Source organism: Terrapene carolina, unplaced genomic scaffold (assembly GCF_002925995.2).
Source record: "Terrapene carolina triunguis isolate 2854851 unplaced genomic scaffold, T_m_triunguis-2.0 Scaffold714, whole genome shotgun sequence".
Classification (NCBI taxonomy): Eukaryota; Metazoa; Chordata; order Testudines; family Emydidae; genus Terrapene; species Terrapene triunguis.
This window is the reverse complement of record NW_020665065.1, coordinates 10,881,201-10,905,251: the sequence shown is the minus strand read 5'-3', so window position 1 is coordinate 10,905,251 and position 24,051 is coordinate 10,881,201. Positions and strand designations below refer to the sequence as shown.

Genomic DNA, 24,051 nt, shown 5'->3' with positions numbered 1-24,051 from the left:
TTTTTCTCCAAGGCCTGGTGATATTATGGGAGCTTCAAGATAAATGGCTGTGAATGATTGTATCAGGTATTTGCAAGCTTTGAAATTCAGTCCTTAGGAAAGGGTGGGAGGAAAAATCATTGAGAATTCTCCCTCACCCCCTGATACTGCTCCCCCAAGTCCCAACTACACTAATTTGAAGGAGCTATCTATGGTGCCCCTCCTTCCTGGACCCTGACACACAATCTCTTGTTAATTGGAGCTGTCCTCATTCAACTATGCCACCTGTGCTGTCTATAGATTTGGCCCCAATTCACAGAGGGACTAGTGCTGTTGGGCCATTATTGCACCATATCCATTCATCGTAGGTGTTCTCTCACTTGCACCTTTCCTCTCCTCCCTTTTGATTAGGATTATACTGGGAATTTCTAGCATTAAATGTTAAAAAATCCACTCCATTTCTCAAAGAAACCAACTGAATAGTCCTCCAAATGTCTGAACAACAGACTGTGCCTGGAGGGACATAGGTATTCCCAGCATACAGGGATATAGATAAACACAGTCCTGCAGGCAGGATGACAAGACCACTCCAGAGATAAGCAGCTCCACAGTCACCTGAACTGCGAACACTAAACTCACTTTATTTAGATCTATAAACTGAACTTGTTGTAGGATAAGGCTCAGTGCCTCATAGCTACATTGCCCAATTTCTTCCGACATTTCTATGAGAGAAAATGTAAGGGAGTTTAAAATGTTTGAATTCAGGGATGCAGGGATTGACAATGCCCTGAATATACATCTCAATCAGAGGTAAGAGGCAGTTTAAGGTTTCCACAAAACAGCAATGCTCGCTCCAAAGCTATGAAAGCACTTCTGCCCCACATAGGCGCTACTTCTCCTCAATATGGCAATTTATTCCCTCTTGTCCACACATCTGTTATTTGCAGTCTCTCCATCTGCTATAACCGACTCTTACAAACGTACACACCCCTACATTTGAATGCACATGCTGTTTCTGCTTACCTGGGCTTCCTGTGTCTGCCATTTTGCATAAACTCAGCTCATAGATTCCAGTTACTCGATTGCTGTTTACAAAACACCGACAGAGAGGAAACTTGTTATATTTCAAGAAATAAAAAAGTACATGGTCTCTGAAAAAGTTTACATCTTCAAGATTCAGAGGACCCTTTGCCCCCAAAATAGAAATAAACCTGTATTTGAAAAGTAGGGACCCTTGTCCACTGTAAGCCTGACAGATCAGCTAGCCAGCTCCCCACAGATGGCACCTCCACTCTGTCTCCTGTCCTTCCCTGTTTCTAGCCCATTATCCTCAGGAAGCTGCTGATTAAGCAAATTACAGTTAAGGACCAATGTCCTCCACAGGACAGCTGGAAAATGTGTTTCCCCTCCATTAAAACATCCAAATATATTTTCAAGGGCTGGTTACAGAGGCAAGTCTGGAGGACAGGAAATATGAGGGACAGTCAGTTTGGTTTTTACTGAGGTAAACCTAATAAAGGAAGAGCAGAGCATTTAATGCCCTCCAATAGAGCTGGGAACTGCAGCTAAGCAGGCTTTCAATGAAGAGCCTTAAAAAGTACCACGCTGCATTCTCTTTCTGTCTGTATATGAAAAATGATGTTGTTATTTACCTGTATAGTAACTTGAGTTCAAGATGTTTTATCTCCACTGTAGGACATGAATGTGCCTGTGCACTCTTGACTGGAGATTGTAAAGCAGTGTTCAAGGGTCCATGCCTGCACAGTGCAGCTTCTAATGCTCCCGTATGAGGGCATATACAGGGGTGTGGACTCACCACTCAGTACCTTCTTGACTGCAAAGCCAGAGACTCCGCAGCAGAGAGGAAGGACAACATGGGAGCACCCATAGGGACAAAACATCTCGAAGAACTCAAGTTACTGTACCGGTGAGTAACCTCTCCTACTTCTTTGAATGTATGTCCCTCTGGGTACTCCACTGTAGGAGACTCCCAAAACAGTAACTTAAAATGGACATGGGTGCTGAGGAGGCAGGTCTAAGAGAGTTCATAGGACTTTGTCACCAAACATCACGCCAACTCTGGAAGCAGGAAAGATAGTATAATGCTTAGTGAATGTATGAATGGAGGACCAAGCTGTAGTTCTGCAGATTTCTGCAATGCAGAAATTTCTTTCAAGAGGGCTATAGATGTGGAGTGAGCCCAAGGGGAGTGTGCTGTCACTCTATGAAGGGATGGTACCCTAGCAGTCTCATAGCATATTAATATGCAACTCAAGGCCCACTTTGACAGTCTCTGCATGGAAACGGGCTGTCCTTTCATCTTCTCTTTAAAAAGATACAAATAGGCTGGGAGAGGCCTTGAAGGTCTTAGTCCTGTCAAGGAAGAAGCCAAGAGCCCTCCTGACATCTAGGGTATGTAAGCTGGTTTCCTCCCTGGAGATATGAGGCTTTGGATAGAACACCAGTAGATTGATTTCCTGCTTAATATAGTATTCCAAAGAGACCTTAGAGAGGATGAGGAGGATGTGTAACCTTATCTCTGTAGAAGACCGTAAAAGCTGGGTCTGCTAGGAGAACCCTTCGTTCTCCCATTCATCTAACTTAAGTGATGGCTTTAAGGAATGAAGTCTTGAGGGAGAGGTGGAGGAGAGGGTAGACAGCCATTGGTTCAAAGGGAGGTTTCCTCAGGGCATTGAGAGCCAAATTAAGATTCCATTGGGGGGCTGGGTTCTGTACAGGACGAAAGTTGTGTAATCCCTTAAGGAATCTAGTCATAGTAGGGTGGGCAAAAACCGAGGCAGCACTCAGCGAGTGGAAGGCGATGATAGCAGCCAAATGTACCCTAACTGAGCTCACACACAGACCCAGTGTCTAAGTCCAACAGGTAGTCTAGTATCTTGGAGAGCAGAGCTTCTGATGTTTGACAGGAGTGAAGAGAAAGCCAGGAATGAAAGCATTTCCACTTTTGAAGGTAAGTTTTGCGAGTAGTACATCTCCTGCTAGGTCGCATCAGGTCCTGTCAGTTCTTCTAACAGGTTAAGCTCCACACTTGAGAGCCTTTAGGAATCATGCTCTCAGGTTCAAGGATAAGGGGTTGGGATGGATCTGGGCCCCGGAGTTCTTTAAAAGGAGATCCTTGCTGAGAGGAAAGCAAAGAAGTGTTGCTACAGAGAGTTGAATCAGGTTTGAGTACTACACCTGTCTTGTCCAGGATGGTGTTATGAGGATAATCCTTGCTCTTTCCTGTCAGTTTGAGCAAGGTGGGTAAGCATATAGCAGAGTACAGGCCATGGTGTTAACAGGGCATCTCCCAATGTGTTGCAGCCATATCCTCCCTTGGAGCAGAAAAGGTGACATTTCGTATTGGTTGGGTAGCAAAGAAGTCTACTTCTGGGAGGTCCCAAGTTTGGCAAATGCTGGGAAGACTGAATCACTGAGCTCCCAGTCATGGTCCTAATGGAAGTTCCTGCTCGGGGAATCTGCAATTACATTCTGGAGGCCTGGTAGATAGGCCACTGAGATTTCTATTTATCTGACAGGAAATGCACCAGTTCCACAATTTTAGCAATTCTAAGCACAAGGACTGGAATCTTGCTCCACCCTTTTGGTTGATATAATACTTTGCTGTCCTGTTGTCCAGCATTATCCTGATGGAGTGACCCTGTACATTGTGAAAGAAGCATTGACAAGCATATCCAACTGCTCTCAGCTCCAGAGCGTTGATGTGGAGGCGTGGCCTCTTGTGTGAGCCACCTGTCCTGGTTTCTGGCCCTTTGGAGGGGAGTCCTCCCATTCCAAGCGATAGGAGTCTGTTGTGGGAATTTTTGAGAGTGGGGAATGTGAGAACAGGGTTCCCATGCAGCCCTTTCGTGGGACCTTCCACCACCTGAGACAGCTCAAAACTTTCAGAGGTACTGAGATAAGTTTGGAGAGGTTGTCTGTTTGGGGTATACATAGACTGTAGCCACGTCTGAAGGCACCTGAGATACAGTCTTGCTTGAGGCATGACACACATGGAGGCCGACAATGTGGCCCAAGAGTTGTAGGCAGGTCCCTGAAGTTTGCGGGCAGTGCTGTACTGTTGAGATTAGACTGGAGAGAGTGGAGAATCCTTCTTTGGGGAGACAGGCTCTGACAGTTAGGGAGTCTAGAGTGGCTCCAATGAAGTCTTTTCTTTGGACTGGGGTTAATTCTAGGTTTCTTCTGATTGATGCAAAGGCCCAGAGACTGAAAAAGGGCTAAAGCCTTGGGAGGTTGCTGACAACCTTTAGAGCTGACCAACTTATGAGCAGACAGTCGTTCAAGTATGGTTTCTGCAATGCCCAACTGACAGACTGAGGATCTTCGTAAAGACCCTCAAGGCTGCAGAAAGCCCAAAGTAGAGGACTCAGTACTGATAATGATCTGAGTCTATTACAAAGTGTAGGAAGAGCTTGTGGGAGGGATTAATGGCTATATGAAATAGGTGTCCTCTAGGTTGAGGGAAATGAACCAGTTTCCTGGATCTAGGGATGAAATTATGGTAGTTAGTGTCACCATCCGGCAGTGCTGTGAAAGGAAATAGGTGTTCAAGTTTCAGAGACTGAGGCTTGGTCTCCATCCTCTGTCTCTTTTGGGGACTAGGAAATAGTTTGAATAGAACCCTCTTCCAATAAACTCAGGTGGAACCAGTTTGACTGCCCCCAAGAGTAGGCGAGATTGGACCTCCTGCCTTAAGAGCTCAGGGAGATGGGGGAAGGGAGGAATAGAGTGCAAGTGGAATAGTCCACATTGACCACTGCTAATTTCCATCTGTCTGAGGCGATGTGCTTCCTGGCAGGTAGGAAGTGGGATCGTTTATCTCCAAAAAGGAGGGTAAGATAGTAGAGTTGTGCATCAGAAGATCTGTGGAAAAAGGTTGCTCAATGCCCTCAACCAAGGTGTCAAAACTGTCTCTTAGAGGGAAGTGCAGATTGGGTAGTTGTAAAAAAAAAAAGGGGGGGGGTGGTTCCCTTTTTTAAGGTTTGGATCTCCTCCTCAAGGCTCTGAAGGTCTAGGAAAGGTCTGATGTGGATGGTGCTGGAATGATCTGGAACACTGCATTTTGAGATTTGCTAAAACATCTTTTCATTGCTGACACAAATTCCCAGGGACTGTAGCATTGCCCTTGACTCTTTCAGGTACGGAGAGAGGAGTCTGTCTGTGCTGACGAGCTTGGGCCCTTCAAAGGGAAGATCTTCAATAGTATTCTGCATCTCTCTCGGGAGTCCAGAAGTCTGGAGCCAAGATGCTCTTTGCATAACAACAGCAGTAGCTATGGATCTACAAGTTGTGGCAGCAGCAGCAAGAGTAGCCTACAGGAACACTTTCTCAATTAACTGACCCTCTGGGATGAGGGACTGAAACTGGTCTCTTCGGTCTTATGGAAGGGGTTCAATAAAGTGTGTAAATGTAGAATAATGGTTAAAATCATATTTTGCTATAAAGGCCTGGTAAGTTTGTGACTTCAAACTGAAAAGCCACCAATGAGTAGCTCTTTCTGCCCAGTAGGACCAGTTGTTTGGACTCTTTGTCCAAGTCAGAGAGTCTAGAACAGGCCTGACAATTCCTTTCATTGACTGCATCCACCACCCAGAAAGTAAGGGGTGGGATGGGAGAAGTGTTTAATTTCCTTTGTTGGAATATAGTATTTATGATCTGCCCACTTGCAGGTGGGTGGAATTGTGGCAGGTGTTTGGCATAGAGTGCATACAGGTGATAACAGTGTCTCGTTAGTTGGTAGGGCAATTTTCCCCTGGAGGGGATATTTAAAAATGTCCACCAGAGAGTGCTGAGACTCCTGGACCTCTTCTAGAGGAGTCTGGAGGGAGTCCTCTAGGCATTTAATGAGGTCCTGGAAAGCCCTAAAGTCATCCACATAAGAGGCTGGTAATGGCATCATCATATCATCCAGGGAGGACAATGACTTGGCTGAAGGAAGTGACTTAGTCTGTGGCTCTTGTTTTTCTTCCAGTACTGATGAGGCATATGGTACCGGAGGATGGTCCATTGGTGCCTATGGATGATATGGTACCGGTGATGTTGGGATTTCTTCCTAGCTGGTACTCTTAGAACTGTTCAGCGAAGTCCCCCCTGGAGTAAGCCCATTCAGTTGGGGGATGGGTCCCCAAGGATACACACTTCTAAAGGTCCTCTACAGTAAACTGACTCATGGGAGTGTGATGGTACAGCACCGCACTAGAGCCCTGTTCTGAGATTTATGTCTGAAGTATTTTCTGGGCTAAGGGGGCCCCCACAGGCATTGCTGCTGGTAAAGAATGGAAGCCCATTTGAGTGTCAGGTTGCAGCTGTTGGGGCAGGGGCTCTGGTAGACCTCCTTGATCGAAGGAACTCTGGTTTGTGTGAATCACAAAGGTCTTCCACGGAAAGGAATCTGGAAGGTGGAGAAGGGCTATGATAATCTATGGCCAAAGCCTGAGTCAGTACCGGTGTTGGGAATACAGATTGGTGAGGCGATGTTGAATTCTCCAGTACCGTATTTACCAAGGGAGCTTCTATGACCTTATAGCTGTAAGAAGGTGATGGCATCAGAGTAGCCCTGCGTACATCACAGTGCTGAGAGATGTCAGACAGTGCTGATGTAGGAGCTGCCTGAGAGCAGAAAATTTCTCTGAACATGACTTCTTATGCAGTACCGACGTCTCAGTACTGGAGTCGGTTGGAGTATAAGCAGTATCCCTTACATGATGCAAGGTCTCCCAGAAGTGGGATTTATGTAGTGACCTACCTCTCTTCTTTGTTTTCCTGGTAGATGAAAAAGGCTTCTTTTTCCTGGAAGTCTTGGTCCCTGGGCCTGCTGCCGAGGCTCCAGCAGTCACTGAAGTAGCCTGAGAAGTTGGGGCTCATGTACAGGAGGGGTGCAGACACCTCACGAGCTAGGGAGCACTTCATTAAGAGGAGTATCAACATAGCCTTGTTGTCCTTTCTATACCTGCCTTTAAACCCTGAGCAGACCTTGCACTTTGATAAGATGTGGGTGTCTCCTAAGCACTGGAGACAGGTACAGTGCCTGCCACTGTGAGGAAAAAAGCTCTGTCAGGGCTTAAACCCCAAAATCTTAGTGCTTTGGCACACTGGATTGTGGCTAACTAAAGTCTTGAAAAAGAGATGGGGAACCCACCTGAAAGCACAATGGTGCTGAAATTAAATAAAAATAAATTTAAATTGACAAAAACCAAGTAGATAACTAAGAAATTTCACTATATGTGGAAAAAGGCGGGAAGCTGTAAAATTTTGCTCCATATCAATGCTCATGCTGCAGGCGGTTGAGAAGTAATTGAGGGTGGCGCGTTCACATCACCCTATATGCCTTCATACGGGACCAGGAGGAGCTGCTCCATGCGCAGACATGTGCCCATGGACACCTAGGATTGCCAGGTATCCAGTTTTCGACCAGAAAGTCCGGTCAAAAAGGGAACCTGGCAGCGTCCAGTCAGCAGTGCTGTCCAGACACTAGAAGTCCAGTTGCCTGCAGTAACTGGCCTCCACCAACAGGGGGCAGGAAGAGCAGCAGCTGCTGCTGGAGCCTGGAGGAGCAGTGGAGCACTCAACAACAGCTCCAGCGGAGAGAGGTACTGTCGGCTCCCCTGTCCTGTCCCGAGCGCAGCTCTCCATCCCCTGCCCTGCCCCACTCACCCCGCATCCCCAGAGCACAGCTCTCCCTCCCCCATATTGCCCCAATTTTTCACCCCTGGAGCCCGTCTCTCCGTTTGCCCCAGTCACCCCTCCACCCCTAGGGCCCTGCTCAGCAGGCAGGGGGAGGGTGGTGGAGAGAGTAGCAAGCGGGGGACGGGGGGAGAAAGAGGCAGAGCAGGGGGCAGGGCCTTAGGGGAAGAAGCGGAGAAAGGAGCAGGGGAGGTTCCGGCGCTCGGTATCCTGTTTTCACAAATTAGAAAGTTGGCCACTCTATGGACACCACTTTATGATCTCCGGTTGAGAGCACACAAGCGCATGTGCATCCTATGGTGGAGCACCTATAGCAACATATAATAAAAGAACTACACTCTGCTGGTAAACAAAAGCAACTGAAATTGCCTATTAAACTTACGAGTCTGGGGATTTGGAGTAGCCGCTGCCAAAGAGATTGCGTAGCGAGCGCGGTGGTGAGATCTTGGCATCTCGTGAGTAGAAGACCATACAGACATCCTTGGTAATCACAGCTGGTTGGATGCAGTGGTCAAGCTAGAACAAAGAAACAAATGGCTGTCAAACACCGAGCAAATGATGTCTGGGGGCCTACATCCATACATACCAGAACATTCAGTTGCACTGTCTTGGTAGTGACATTGTTTATTCTTCATCATTAAGGCCCTACTTGAATTGTGGGATGACTGTCAAATAATTGCGGCTGATTTGCGGACAAGATAAGGAAAATCACGGAACAGTAGTAATGGCCCTTGATTATCTGCAGTAACTTGGAAAACCTGCTCCCACCGTCAGCCACCCATCTGACAAAATTGCAGTGGAAGCCTAATATTGCAGGATTCACAATTTCTGCAATATCTCAAATTAAGTAGTGCCTTATTCATCAGGCTTTTTAAAAAACAAAAAAACAAACAAAACAAAAACCATACCTTGCTAGTTAGATTTCTAGCTGCATCCTCTGGCAGTGATCACATCGTATTAAGCACAATTTTATCTAGGATACATATTACCTACTATACTGGCTGCTTCCTTCCACTCAATTCCATACATGAGCTGTGGGGCACAATATGCTCACCTCCAGATATGCAGACAAGGTCATATAGATCTTCTCTCCATAGGGTGTCACTCGATTGAGGAGGAGGGAGTTATGCAAGGAGCTATCCCAAACAGCCTCAAAACGATAGAAAGTCCTGAAGAAAGTACAACAAAAGTTTAATAGTAAAAGCACCTCTGCCTCCACTGCAAATGAGAGCAAAGTGCCTCCTCCTGGACTCCATCTAATATGTTTTTTATTAAGCAGGGTTGGTTAGACAGTGAACACCTGTAGTAAAGCCCCATCTTCACCAACATTTGAAGAGCTCCAGGACATCCTTACCCACCAGCTTCACAGAGGCATCCAAGACTATCCATCTACATCTAAATTAACTTGGAGTTGAATGTACCCTGGCCTGTTATGAGATGAAGACTCCTCTTAAAGCTCAGAGGAAGGGGCTGAATTGAGAGACTGTAGAAGAAAAGACAAGGGAAAGAAAAGCACCATAAAACCATGGGGGAAGTTGGGATGAGAGGACAGAGTTTAAAAATGGATTCAGCTCTTTCCAAGTGCCTAGGATATGATTCCAAGAGACACATGGAAGGATTCTTTCTGTAATCATTGTCCTTAGTCTGAGGTATGTTTTGGGGCTGGCATACAGAAATACACCATAGTGCCGATCAGGCTCACCAAACAAAACAGAGGAGAGAAGCCGGTAGCACTAAGCAATACAACACAATAGATTCTTCAGGCAATCAGAATAACCCCCAAACAGGTCTAAGTCTTTAATTAAGGCAACAAGGATTTCTTCTCCTGTAAGCCTATAAAGGAAAAAACAAGCTGTTTATTCCCAAACTATTCTCAGGCCCGCTCCAACCTATCCCTCAGGTGAGTACAGGCTGCAAGGAAGAGGTATACTCATGTGTTATGAACCTAGTAAAGTTTCATTCTATAAGCCACCTGTAAAGAACTCCTGTGCTAGTGCCCAGAGCTACTCGAGAAAGATGAGAAAAGAAACTAGAGGCAAAATCTAGAGAGAAAACAAAATAAAGAAACAAGCGATTTCTCATCCTGCCTCTTTTTGTTTGAGAGCAGACAGGGCAGAGACGAGTGCCAGTCTTAAAACTAGCATCCTATAAATCCCCCCTCTCCCTATATAGATTACATAGGTCAACAGAGCTCATGAAGGGGATTCAGTAGCCCATGAGGGCCATACAAACAGCCAATCCAATTCAGTGGTGCCAAACACCATTACATTCTATCTCTACAAAAATTACTGGTGCCTGGCCTGCCTTAAATGAAGGAAGAAAAACAGTGCAACAGGAGAGCCCTGTGCCAAAGGAGCAAGGGCTGAAGCCTAAAGAAGCGGAGATCTGAGGGGCATTACAATGTCAGGGAACCTCACTTCTCAGCCAGGACAAGGGATCAGGGACAGAAAGCAGTTTGTTTTCTAATCCTTTAGAGAGCTGCTTTAATTGAACCCCTATATTTTAATCTTTTGTCCCACCCCCATTTTGATGGAGACTTTTACACTTCAGCTACAGAAGCAGAAGTGCAACTCTGAGCCAAAGTACGTGCTGCTCTGGATTGCCTGGCAGAGAAGATTCAGACTGGGTCCCCCTTACCCATATTCTGCTGCTCTTATCCCTCACTTCTCAGCTGAAAGTGCTGCATGGTGATTACTGCACTCAGCTTGGTGTAGAGGTTCTTCCTGCTGGGCCCTCAAATGCTCAGTTACTCTGAGGTTCATATAATTCTAAGAAGTTGGTGCCAAAATGTGCAATCCACATTAGTGCACGCTGTCTGACTGCATTAATCAGTGCTATGGTCAGTCAGTGCCTTGCCCCAGAGGAGAATTATAACACCACAATGGAGACCCTGGGTACCTCGGACTAGCAAAAGGTGATTTTTCATTTTCATGAAAGTAGCAAATGTAGCATGGATGGAAAAGGGCACAGTGCAGGCAAGTGTTGCATGGGCTTCACTCACAAAGTGCCACTCAATCAGCAACTGCAATACCCCCTCTTCCATGTGAGTCAAGAACCACTTCTGAATATGGACTATCGGGTGCACACTCTGTTTGTCATGGGAGTAAAAACAGGGACTGGATTGAGCTCACTAAACTCCTCAGGCTAAGAACACAAACCAGGACTCCAGAGATGGACAGCAAGCGCACTAAAACTCCCCCACAAGCTATGCTGTCTGTGCTGTTCATAGGGAATACTGCCACAGCTTTATTAAGGCCTAGAAAATAGAAACAGGAGTAATCGTTGCCCAGTAGGGCAAAGCTACATCAGCAAAGTGAGGAAATGTGGGTGAACAAGTCAGTGCAATCCCAATCGCCAAGTGAAAGTGAGACTTCAGCAGTTATGCTACTGCATTTGTTCTGGTCATGGAATGAATACATATACGCCTACCTCATCCAAACCAGACCTTGCTAAAACAAATAAGGAGGCAGACAAACAAACTCAAAGTGAGCAAACCTCTTGTGCTTTCAACACAGAAAGCAAGTGACAAGTGATACCTGGGAGTGACGAGAGTGCAGAATAAGGCAAAGCAAGGAAGAAAGTAGGAGCTGAGATGGGAATCCAAGGCTTATTTAGGTTCCATTTTAAAACAAACTTTAGCATTAGTGAAAGTTGCTTCTTTGTTTAAGCAAGTAGAGTACAGGCAGCAGCAGTGCAAGTTCCCCCACACTGCTCAGCCAGAATGCCTTGGCCATGAACTGGAGAAACACTGGTCAGATGGGAGACTAGTCAGTGTCTCCTTTCAATTCTTGGCTTCTCAGCCCCTAGGCAGGCCAATTAATAGCCACTGCAATGATAATTTTGGGATGCAACAACAAATTAAGAATTGAATGCCATCAAACCGTCACCTGATGGCAACAGGCTTTGTTCACTATCGTCTCGGGCTTGATTTGAACCAGTAACCTCGCCATTCAGTCCCAGTCCTGGGACTTCCAATGTGGCAAATATGTTACAAGTAGTCAGAGATACTAAATGCTGGCCATGGTTGTCTGCTGAAGGTCAAAGAAGGAGAAGGGGGGAGGAGTTATGTTCTGTTGATACCTTTGAAAGAATGAAGCAAGGACCATTGTAAGCTGTCTCTGTTGAACAATGAAGGAAATTTGTCTTCATATGTTCACCTACTGAACTGTACATGGACAAATTCCCAGCAGACAAGGGAGGAGGAAATGCGCCACTCCCAGAAGAGCCAAGAGGTTTGCTGACAAAATCCACTAAAAGCTAAAAGGGAAATGGCAGCAACACAAGTGAGACATAAAGCATTCTATTCCACAAGAACCTTTATGTGCAAAAGGAAGCAAACAGAAAATACCTAGGCATATCCTTATCAAGAAAGAGCCTGTAAAAACATAGAAAGAGCTTTTGTTAGTGCAGCAAAAGGCAGAACAGAGAAGCAACAGCTGAAAGGAGGAGAACAAGCAGACAAAAAACAGCAACCAGAAAACAAGTCTGCAGACGGTGAGCAAACAGAACACATACCCCTGACTGTGGCATTGGCCCCTCTTTGCTCCCCACCCCTCCACACACCCAGAGACCAAACCCTGGCAATTTGGGGAAAGACCTGGTACCAACTATACACCAATGCTACCTGAGCTCTCACTCACCCCCATCCCACTTCCAAAAAGCTTTCCAGATAGAGATTTTTGGGGCCATATTGCAATTTATTTGGAAGTAAGGAGCGGGGGGTGTGAGAGATGTGATCTTCCTATTGCAAATCCACTAAGATCAGATGGGAATGCAGCAACTGTTCCCTCCCAGTCCGGTTATGCTGCCAGATCAATGCCAAGTGATTAAAATCACATTAAAATGTATAAACAACAACTATCACTTGGGATATACAAATCCCTCCAGCAAAGCTATGAAATAATTTTAATGTGCCTCTCCATCTCTCCTGAAGCGCTATTCCCTTTTGACTGACAGCTGTGTTCTCTAAAGCTTTCCAAGGCCCACATTCGTAGTCATGCTCATTGCTGCCTGTTTTTAAGAAACAGTCAGCATAAAATACCCAGGCTGACTACCAGGGGAATTTAGAGACTTATTCTATGACCAACAGAGAGAAAGATTTCAGTGGTGAACACTGGCAGCAGATGTCAGCAGTGAATGTCAGCCCACACAACAATGTTTCTATTACAGAGTGCCCTTCAGATTTCTTACAAGACAAGGGATAAAATCTCCATGTAAGCCTTATTTCTTCTCCCCACTTCCCTCCTCCTTTATAGAAAGAATTTACTCCCCCCTCAAGCTAGAAAAAGTTACTCAATATTTTGGAGTTTTATTTTCACCTTGCAAGAGATGAGACATTAGGCGGTAATAGCCAAAATACCATAGTTATAAAATTCAGTACTCACTGACACTAGGGGACAGCACCAGACCCAGTTGGTGACAACACAAAGTCCGGAGTAATCTGGAATTACTTTCTCCAGCTAGACTACAGAAAAATGATGGCCGGCAGGCTGCAAATCATGTCCTCCCCCATCCCCTGCCTTAAAAACTGATGCAGAATCTGATTTTTCTGAAAGATGTGTGTTTTCCTCCCAATTTCCCAGTTGACAGAAAAACAGAGAATCAGTGACTTGGCTGATGTTCTGGAGGGGAGGGACTCTGCTCACAATACAGAATTCTGCTTCACAGCCCTTCGTTGCAGACCCCGAAGCACAGGACTATACAATTCATGAAATCTTATTAACAGTGCACCCCACAGAGACACCCTCAGCCACAAATCCTCCTTGGAAAGACTGCCCCGTCCCACAATGAATATTCACTTGGGGAAGGATACCTCTTTCCCTGATAAATGATGCTCAGAGCAACTGTTGAGAGTTAGATCCTCATTGGATGTAAAAATGAAGATTGCAGGTCACCAGAGCTCCAATGAAACATTGCTTAAAGGCTGCTCTGATTTCACAATACACAAGTACATTAGAGGAGCCAACTTATGACATTTGCATAAATCCACTCCCCTCCCCCGCGACTCACTGGTGGCACTGAAAAAGCACAGACTAAGACTGAGTTTATCAGAGCAGGAGTAATGTTTTAACACAACAGGCTTTGTTAGATCACTGTACGCTTGTTCCCACTGTAATGTAGGGATGTGTGTGGCTGCCTGATTCACCCGTGGGATTGTCCTTGTATTTTAAATGCTGTTTTCATTTCAATTTTTCAACTCCCGGGTGAAATGTTGACCCTCCTTCCCCCCCATTCTTTCTTCCTCTTTTCATGGTGCTTATCAATGGAGAGGAATGTAAATAGCCCTGAAAGCACTATACATCTGCCTACCTGTTGGAGCTGTGAGAAGACTTCAGGTACTTTGCAGAGATTATATTCAAAGACAGAATAGCATCCACAGCAGCTTCATCTACCTCAGCTTTGTTTCTGATGCGTCCTGAAGATAAATGAATTTTAGTACCAATTAAACTTAACCTGAAAAGCTCTCAGAAGGAATTCTCATTGACAAATGGCATTTTATACTGGAGGTTTAAGACCTATAGCTCTAACAGGCAGCCTCAGACCAAGAGTTTTTCCTCTGGATCCCACTCAATAGGTGACACTACCCCAACTCTATTAAATAACTCATGATGATGGAAGGAACAACCGGGAGATACTCACCAACAACCAGTTCTCGCACATCTTTCCAGTGCAATTCATTGCCTCTCTCATGGATAATGGTGACTGTGATCCTACGCTGGATTCCCTGGTGGAGTTGAAGAGGCACAGCTTAGACTTTTTTTTTTTTTCCCTCCTCTCCATATAATCACTCCATTAAGTCATTTCCATAGGGAAACCATGGCTGAGACACAAACATGTAAATCTCACCTGTCAGCAGGCTCATAGTGGGAAACAAACTTCCATGCCCTTTTGGGCCCTGAATATAACAATACAGGAAAAATCTTTCCATATTACAGAGCAGAACTCATCCTGTTCCCTTCACATACCACAAGGAGAAGTATATTTCACCCAAAATACCCCTAGAACTGTCTGTCTCAAACTTCCAGGGAAGGTACATGTACCTTGAGGGTATACAGGAGTCAGTCTCTCAAACCCTAGGAAATAATCAGATGTGTGCACATAACCACTTTGTATGCATATTCTTGATATGGTGTTGGCGTTCCAGTACTGTGCAACCTCAGAGCTCCACTGGTACCCATCTTGGGCCATGGAGTCTCTTTAAAGCGGGAGTGGACCTCTTTTTACTGGGTATTCCCAATGGGGATCTGCCCCAAAGGAGACACTCCCTTTCCTCCAAAGATCTGGTTTTTTGGTCTGATATGAATCCACCCCAGGACAGTTTCTGAAGATGGGGCCTGGGAGACAGTGGATTTAGAATTTACAGAGGCACTTCTGAACTGAGATGGAACTAGTCTAAGGGGGCTCCCTGTCCAGATCAGAAGCAGGTAGCATGGCGCAGCCTAACAAAGGTTAAGACATGCTCACCTTCCAACTCCTTTTAGAAAAGGATTTATATGTACAGCATTTGTTGGGAGACAAAAAAGGCATCTGATGTGCCCAGCATTAATGGGTATTACTGCCTCAAAGGAGGGACAATACTTAAAGCCCCAGTACCAGGAAGAACTTCACAACAAAAGATAAAATCAAAAAAGGTAGGTTAAGCCCCTTATTTGCTAAGGGGAAACCATGCTAACTAAGCCATCGCTAACACACTAATATACACAAATATCTTTAAGTTGTCTCTGGAAGAGCGCATCGAGATGCAGACACTGCTGAGCTCCATCTCGCAGCCAGGGGGAGCGAAAAGGAACTAAGTGGTGTTTGAGTCTGCACCACTCTATGCCCTAGGTACAGGAGCATGAGGACATTAAAGCCCCAAAGGGCACTGCTGGCCAAAAGATTCCACTCTTGAATGCATGAGTACTAGGAGTGGAATATATATGACCAAACACTTGAAAGAGCAGAATTTAGAAGCCAAACTTCCTACCAACAAAGACCCAAGCCCGGGAGATACAGGTACAGGCATAAAGATGACTTTCCCAAGAGCTATAGTAAGAGAGAGACAGACAGGTATGTGGTAAGACAGAACTAGAAGATAAAATGGATGTAAAATTCAGTACATTACATGTCTGCCCGCTAGACACAAGAGGAGATAAGTATTTTAGCTGCCCCCTTCTAGGCTCTGTTAGTACCTGGTGAAGCAAGAACGTCCCCTGGCAGGGTAAGCCTCCAGTGTGGTCAACAATAGCAGGGATGTATCTGTGTGAAACAAGAATGAACATCATGGGTTAGAGAAGGCGTGTTTAACAGAGGAGGCAGTGGGACACTAGATAACGCTGCTGCTTTGCTCTACCACCTACATACATCTTCCATGTAATAGCCTAATAAAAATGGAGGCTGCTTCCACTGACTCCAAAATCAGCCTCTCTATTGGACTTTTGAACATTAAGTATCACATCACACATTAACATTTCTTTGCAAAACTGCAGAATGACCCTATAATGTAGTTCCCAAAGGTCTGTCGGGGAACTCCCTCTATGTTGCAAGGTTAAACTCAATATAGTTCTTGTTATAACAGGTTCAAAAAAGAACTAGATAAATTCATGGAGGATAGGTCCATCAATGGTTATTAACCAGGATGGGCAGGGATGATGTCCCTAGCCTCTGTTTGCCAGAAGCTGGGAATGAGCGACAGAGGATGGATCACTTGATGATTTCCTGTTCTGTTCATTCCTTCTGGGGCACCTGGCATTGGCCACTGTTGGAAGACAGGATACTGGGCTAAATGGACCTTTAGTCTGACCCAGTATGGCAGTTCTTATGTTCTTGTTGGACTGACCTCTGGAGACTGAACTCTTTAGTTAACAAAAGACCAGGCATCACATGATCTGCAGCCGTGCAAGCTCCCCCTGCTCACTGCTCTGCCAGCATACCCAGCCGCTGACCTGGAGGGATCAGGTCTAGGAGTGAGAAGGAAGGTCACTCTCCATACTTCTTCAGTCTCATCAGAGTGGCCAAAGACTGCGAACAATGGGGCCAACTAATGCCAGTTGTGTTGCTGATATCTACTCACTGGGAACAGGATTGGGACCACTTTATTACACACAAAGCCAGGCATCTTATAGATGGGAATAGCCAAACGTTATAAACCTGGGCTGATCTAAACCAATGACCTAGAGATGAAGGGATTCACTCCCACAAGCCATTTTCCCTCTTTATACAAAAGAAAGATAAAAGTTGAACTCACTCTCCTGTTGGCTCCAGCTCGCTGATCTCAAACCAGACAAGGAGGTCGTATTTGCTCATGCTCTGGCCCAGGTTAGTTTTGCTCATAGTGTTTAGCTTTGTGGCTGGCACTTAAAAGAATACAAAAACTGTTCACAAAAACTGCACACAGGTAATGCTATTACAGTACTTTGGTTCCATGATGTAATTTCAGTGCTGCTATCACATGAAAGCAGTGTAATATTTCTACCTGTGTATGTGCAGGTAATATGGCAAAGACATCTGCCATCAAAAAGCCAGAAAGGAAACTTCAGTCACAGGCTTGTCTATGGAACCAAGGAGTCTTGTTTTAAATCCACAGTGCTCCCCCATCCAAGTAACTTTACAAGCAGTTAGATGACTGACTGGCAATTATGAAACACTATTTGTTTGAGAGATTTCACTACTCCAACAAAAGAACTGAGAAAAGATTACTAAGCCCCCTACATATAAATACAAAAAAGGCTAATCCTTCCACCACCCCTCATACTGCTTAAATGGTCATGCACCAGACCCTGCAAGATAGGTGGTCATTACCTAGTGCAGTAAGGGACATGTTTTACATAATCTGCAGAGGCTGAAACAAACCTGATCCCATTAGGCCATTAGCACCATGAAGGAAAGGTGGGCATTTATGGCACTTTCCCCCAAACTATTGCATGGCAAAAAGTTAGCACTTGACAGGTCAAAGAAATAAATGAACTATAACTAGGAGAGTCTTGTGAAGACAGGCAACCTCTACAGATTCATACATGGGAGAATCCTATGCCGCCTCAAAGATCCATTTTTGGAACAGGCTAACCTAAAGTATAGAGTTTAGAATCATTCAAATATGGCAGGGAAGTCAGATGCTTCAGAGTGTTCTCAACACAACATCCTAACATGTAGGTCCTTTCTGACCTATACTGAGACCAGTTTTTAAAGAGTTCCAACTCATGCATGCGTGGAATTCAGGGGGGTCTAGGTCTGTTCATATGTACTCCTGCATCAGTTCTGGGTCTCTGAATGAAAGGAGCAAGCCAAGATCCCAAGGATTCTTGCAGAAATTTAGGGTTGATGCACTTTCTACTGGACCTGTAGCTATTTTAGATGATTCTTGCTGTTACTGCCTTCACTTTACTGCACACAGTAGTACACTCAGCTGGGATCGCTAACATACAGGATGTTCATGTGCACATAGGGGGATTTAACAGGAGTTATTCCTGAGAAAAAGTCCTAGAAGCCTTGGCTCCCTATATTTCAGGATTACTGGTAAATTAGTGCTTCAAGACTCACTAGCTTTGCAGGGATACCTTAACTCAAATAGTGAATGGACAAATAGTGCTTCTAGTAACTGGTAATCTCAGGAAATGGACAGGTTCTAGCAAAACTCCAGATTTCCCCTCTTTGAGGCCATGTCTACACAGCCCTGCAGTTCAAACTACAGGGGTGCAACTTGCAGTGCATACTAGTGTGCTGTGCTCTTAACTATCCCATGTAGATACTGTGGATCTAAAAGGTACCTCATTTGAATTAACTTAGTCCTATTTAAACAGAACTAAGGGCTTGTTTACACTGGAAACACTACAACTGCAGTGCTTCAGTGTAAACGCTACCTATACTGATGGAAGGAGTTCTCCCATCAGCATAGGTAATCCTTCTTCCTGAGAGGAAGTAGCTAGGTCAACAGAATTCTTTCATCAACCTAGTGCTGTCTATGCCAGGGGTTAGATTGGCTTACCTATGTTACTCCAGGTGTGGATTTTTCACATCGCTGAGTGACATTGCTGGTCAATCGAACTTTTTAGCGTAGACTAGGCCTCAGTTAACACCACCTAGATACCTTTTATTTTGCACCCATAGCATCCGCATGGGTGAGTTACAGTGCAGCACACTAGTGCACCCTGTAATTCACCTGGCTGTAGTCTGAATTGCAGGGCTATGTAGACAAGCCCTAAGTTTACACAATTTCTGCCTACCTTCCACTACCTCCACTTTGCCTCCCTACTCTGTTCTTGGGAGTGGACAAGGTACTTATGAGGGTTCTGTTCCACTCCACCCTAAATACAGGAGTGTGTTCAACTCTGCAACTTTCTCCCCATTCCCTTGGTTTTAATGTTTATTTAGTTGTTTTAATTAATGCAGTCAATGTTTCCTGTAGCCTCTCAAGGCCTGATCCCGCCATTTATTGAAGATAAGCCTTAATTTAGTGTTCTTTAGGTTCTCCCATTCCTGCCTCAGCCTCTCTTCACTTTCATAATATCTCAATTACAACCCACTGATAAGAGACAAAAATCCAGCTTTAGAGGTGGCAGTCAGTGGAGGTGCCTTGTATGCACGTGAGATAGGTAATCTCTCTTTCCGAAGATGAGATCTGAGTTCCGTCTACTCCTTGTTCAGATAACTGTAAATAGTTAACACAAAAGGCGCAGACAGACTTTACTACAAGAATGAAAGAGGTACACAGCAGGCCAAGACTATCGTGCTAGGTAGTGAGCTCCAGTGACATCACTTCTCTCCCTCATTGATACCTTAAGTGGCTGACATCACCCTCTTACACCCCCACCATGCCACCAAAACAACAGCTGTGCTCATAGCATCCATGAGCTCATGACAGCTGGACTCAGAGCTGTTGATGCTAGTCAGGAGGAAGGTCAGGGACACAAACCACTGAAGCCTGAACCAAGCGGAAGAATTCAGCTGCACTAGAAAAGAAAACCTAACTCACTAAGTCAGGTTTGAAAGTTTATGTGCAGGCCTGTTCTAAACATTTTCATGGGCTGGGTCAGCATGATACACATTTGGTCTACTTCAACCCAAACAGCTGGCTGGGGGGGGGGGGGGGGGGGGAGGAAGAGAGAAGAGAATGAAGCTAGATAACAGATAAACAGGAAGGAGAATTTTAACAGAACCTCAAAAGAAAATACCCTCTACCCCTCAGTTTTATAACTTACTACATAATACTTTGCACCTTGCATCTAATGATCTCAAAGCACTTTACAAAGGGCAAGGGGTAAATATTCCTATTTTACAGATGGGACAACTGAGGCTAAGCAAAGTTAGTGACAAAGTCACAATAAATCAGTGGCAGAGCTAGGATTGGCACACAAGTTCAGACTCCTCATACTCTGCTCTAGACACTAGATGTTTCTTATTCTAAATGCTTCATCACTCCACAACGACCACAGAACCCAAGGTAGTTTCTGGTACTCAGCACCACAGGGTAAAGGTGTGGACAAACTACTTTGGGGTCAAGATTAGGGGTTATTTCTACATCTACCATAGATCGAATTTGACTACTAACCATCTCTTTTGGGAACCCGCTCGCTTTGACAGCTGGGAACAGGCAGAAAAAGAAAAGGTGGCAGCTGGTCAGCCCCATCCTGGAATGTAGCCACAGCCGAGGATGCAAGCACATTGGCGTGCTCAGACAGTGTGTTCAGCACATGCACATTTACATAGCCAGACATGAGATACCTAATCAACTCAATTTTTCTCTCATGGTCTGAAAAGGGAATGGAGAAGAAAAATGGGAGTGGTGGAGATAAGCAGGTGATGGGAACAAGGGAAAGGAGATAAAAAGGACAGAGGGGGGGAAAAAAAAAGAGTTCAACATGCAGAGTTAAATTAAAGAAAATTGAGGGATCATTTCAGCAAGGTTGGCGTAGTGCATGAAAGTGCAAGCAACGTTAGAAAAAGCAGAGCAGAGTGATTTATGGATAAGTAAATCCTCAGTTCAGTAACCACACTGAGGAGAGTGGCTGCACAGCCAGATCTAGTGTTATATGCTGGATACTTCATAGATGCAACTCTCTCCCCACAACTGCCCGAGAACACTTTTGCTTTGAGATGACGTTGAACACCTGGGAAGGAACACCACCAGCAAGGATGTTCCAGTGCCCTTTGCACTGTTCGTTCATTTTATTTCTCAGTTTCAAATGACTGCGGTTCTGAATATTTCACACCCTAGTTCTACGTGATGAGTTTACAGATATACCCAGAACATGTTTGTTCTCACCTGGCTTTGAGAGTGGCATGGGAGGTGGAAAGAATCGTCGGGATGGCTGAGGAGGGCTGCAGAGAAAGGGGAGCAGTTACTTCTGGTGTTTCCCACCTGTTTCTTACCCAGGGATCTCTGAGCACTCTACAAAAAAAACAGTGAGCCTCACAACCCTATGAGGCAGGTACATACAACCTCCACTCTACAAAGAAGGTAACAAGCACAGATGTGCTCAATCATACATGGGACATGTCTGGAAGATACATAACCCAGGATTCCTTACCCTGCTCCAACTAACACACACTTACCCCTTTTTCCATTCCAGCTCAATTTTGCACAGCTTTAAGCAAAGATTGATTACCTTTTAATATTTCCAACTGCTCTTTCCTTAGTTTCTGCTCAAGGAGAAACAGGAAGAGAGATGCATTTCCTGAAAATGGCTTTATGTAGGGATACAAACCCCTGCTGATTTTTCCCTTTAACACCAGCCTGTGGTTCCTCTTTGCAGCTACTGTCTCCAGCAATCCAAGCCAAACCCAGGAATCCATGCATCATCCTCTTCCCTCACACCATAGGGCAAGACGACTAGGAAACCTTTCCCTGACTCAGAACATTTAAGATGCTCAGCAGTCTTGGCAGGTGTGCTTCTGGAAGTCATGAGGAGTTTGAAGCAAGTTTTGTTTTGCACAGGGTTCTTTTGGCTTTAAATATGTATTCTTAACTACTGGGGGGGGTCACTTGTCTAATATTAGAATTTGCTTGGGACTTGGGACTAATGCTAAGTAGCAAGACTTCCATGTGAGGCATGGAATTCAGGAAGCAAAGGGATGGGGTATGTGGGGTCTACTTCCCATTCAGGATTTCTTCCTTCTGCTGAGAAGTATGAGAGGAAGGACACTTTTACTTCTGAACTGGTCAATACCTGTTGAGATCCTGTCCCTGCAGATGGAGAGGGTGCTGCTGGTAGTGCCCAAAGACTTCAAACACAATAGGCTTAGTTTTGATGTACTCCACAAAAGATTCTGTCACTTCCACAGCAATCTAGCAAAAAAGGTAAGGAAAGAGTCAGGGCAGAGATAAAATGAAAACCTTATATCTGCCAACATTAGAGTCCAGAGTTCTACAGTTCTTATCCAGTGGCTGATAGCTTGACTACAGCCAAATCACAGCAAAGGGAGACACATACCTTACTTTGTTTCAGGTGTTAAGGTTGTCAATTAACAGTTACAGGAGAAAAATCCCCCGACCTAAGCACTCGTCAGTTAAGAAAAGTAGGAAGCTATTTGTAACAAGACAGTTACACTACTTGTGAGACTACACACTATCAGTTTGGAAGCCTGAACATGGCTTTTCCCATTTACACTTTCTAATCCCTGTAATGCAAACTCTAGAGCTGTTTTTATTGCACTTCCCAATATTCTGATGGGTGAAATGGAAGCACAAGGAATTCAGAACTAAGGGAAGGGAAAAGAGTCATATAGCCTCTACACACACACTTCCTTAAATGCTCTGTAATTTACTAATAGGCATTATGCACTACACAAAGGATTAGATCACTCATTTGATCACACCCCCTCTATTGTTTATTCATCTGTACCCTCCACCCCTTTCCTGCACATGCCTCACTGAGGAGGCTGACAGGAAGGCTACAAGCATTCCCCAGCATTGAAATCAACCTAAACAGCACTGTATTATGGACACTCACTCAGGCTTCATACAGGATCACTAAGCTTCACTTACATTCTGGACATGGTAAAACCCAAGCGGACTCCCCCGGCCATTGTTTTTGAGAGGTTCAGTAGAGAAAGCTTCATCGTGTCGATGTAAAAAACTAAAACCAAAACAGATCAGATTAGTGAAAACTGCTCAACTATCAGCTTCACCCCTTAGAGAAATCTGCACATTTCTGCTCTGTTGGCCACCTTTTAGGCCTCAACCAATCTTATTTAGGCAGGTTTATTCTAGAAAACTTTGGGGCTCTTTCTACTGTTTTACTGGTTTGTATGTTTGCTACCTCCCCTTCTCATCCTTATTCTTTGGAATCTAAATGGGGACAGAGCTCTCATTTGAGAGCTGCTGAATTTGCCCTAATTCCAGACCATACCATTCAAGCTGGGTGTATGCATGGAATGGTTTTAATTTTAAAGTTATACGCTGGTATCATTATCTGGTGCTTAAAAGCCCATTGATTCGGACCCTATAAATGTAATAAATATAAACCAATTTACTGGGTATTATGACTTTACACTTCTATAGCACTTTTCATTAGAGGACCTCAAAGACTTCTACAACACACCTTGGGATGCCTAGGACAAGAGGCATTGGATGTGTGGCTTTTAAAGGCTGATTCTTATCCCCTTTCTACAAAGCTTTACTCCCCAATGCCATGTTAACACAAAGCAGATGTTTGTTCAGGGCACGTGATCTGAGGGCTACACAGATTTCTGACTCCCCTCCCACAGGACACTGCCACACTGACTCCTAAAAATCACTCCAGTTGTCTCCATTTGCCCAGTATCTAGCGTCAGCTACTCCTCTTCACTGCACAAGTCTTCCCCACCCTGTACTACCAAGGAGAGATTCTTACTTGAACTGACAGAAGATATCTGCATATTCCGGAAGGATGCCACTGGCCTGCAGCACTGTCACACGGAAGGTGAACACACTACCCAGTTTCAGGTGGTCGCCAACCTCCTCGGTAAACCCTTCCATCACCATCTTCCCATCCAACAAAGTGCCTGACTTCAGGTCTTAATGAGACACAAAGACCTCCCGTGAAATATTCAGATTTACTACATCTACAGATACTCGACCCAGCAAAGGTGGGATTTAATCCCCCACCCCCAAACACCTGCTCTCCAGTAGTTTATCTACAAAAGGATTTTTCAGAGCCTTAATTCACAATACATGCAGCTTCACTAATGGTATCACTGATAAAAGCGGTAGGGTAGTCAAGGCTCAAGTGTTGTTCCAAAAGTGTCTAACAACTCAGAGCAGGGTTAGGTGACAGTGGTAAAAATGCCTGGGTTCTTCTGAACCCTGTCTACACTATAATCATCACCAAGGCTACCACCTACCAAGCTGCACCTGAAAAATTAATGATAAAAAAAATCCTGGTTTAACAGAGTTCTCTTCTCACCCAAGGT

The 24,051-nt window shown here is 44.9% G+C and overlaps 1 protein-coding gene across 5 annotated transcripts in view; it reads right to left on the bottom strand.

Annotated features, from left to right (window-relative positions):
- The window catches only part of KIF1B (kinesin family member 1B), a 130,254-nt gene that overhangs the window by 11,076 nt on the left and 95,127 nt on the right, over positions 1-24,051 (bottom strand). For all 5 annotated transcript variants that reach the window (XM_029913548.1, XM_029913550.1, XM_029913547.1 and 2 more), the window contains 11 exons: positions 23,493-23,655; positions 22,646-22,736; positions 21,828-21,946; positions 20,924-20,979; positions 16,910-17,018; positions 15,855-15,921; positions 14,323-14,407; positions 13,993-14,098; positions 8,738-8,852; positions 8,066-8,199; positions 1,003-1,064 (listed from right to left, as the gene is read on the bottom strand). In XM_029913548.1, the coding sequence (XP_029769408.1) occupies positions 1,003-1,064; positions 8,066-8,199; positions 8,738-8,852; positions 13,993-14,098; positions 14,323-14,407; positions 15,855-15,921; positions 16,910-17,018; positions 20,924-20,979; positions 21,828-21,946; positions 22,646-22,736; positions 23,493-23,655 (1,107 nt within the window). The remainder of the gene's footprint in view (positions 1-1,002; positions 1,065-8,065; positions 8,200-8,737; positions 8,853-13,992; positions 14,099-14,322; positions 14,408-15,854; positions 15,922-16,909; positions 17,019-20,923; positions 20,980-21,827; positions 21,947-22,645; positions 22,737-23,492; positions 23,656-24,051) is intronic.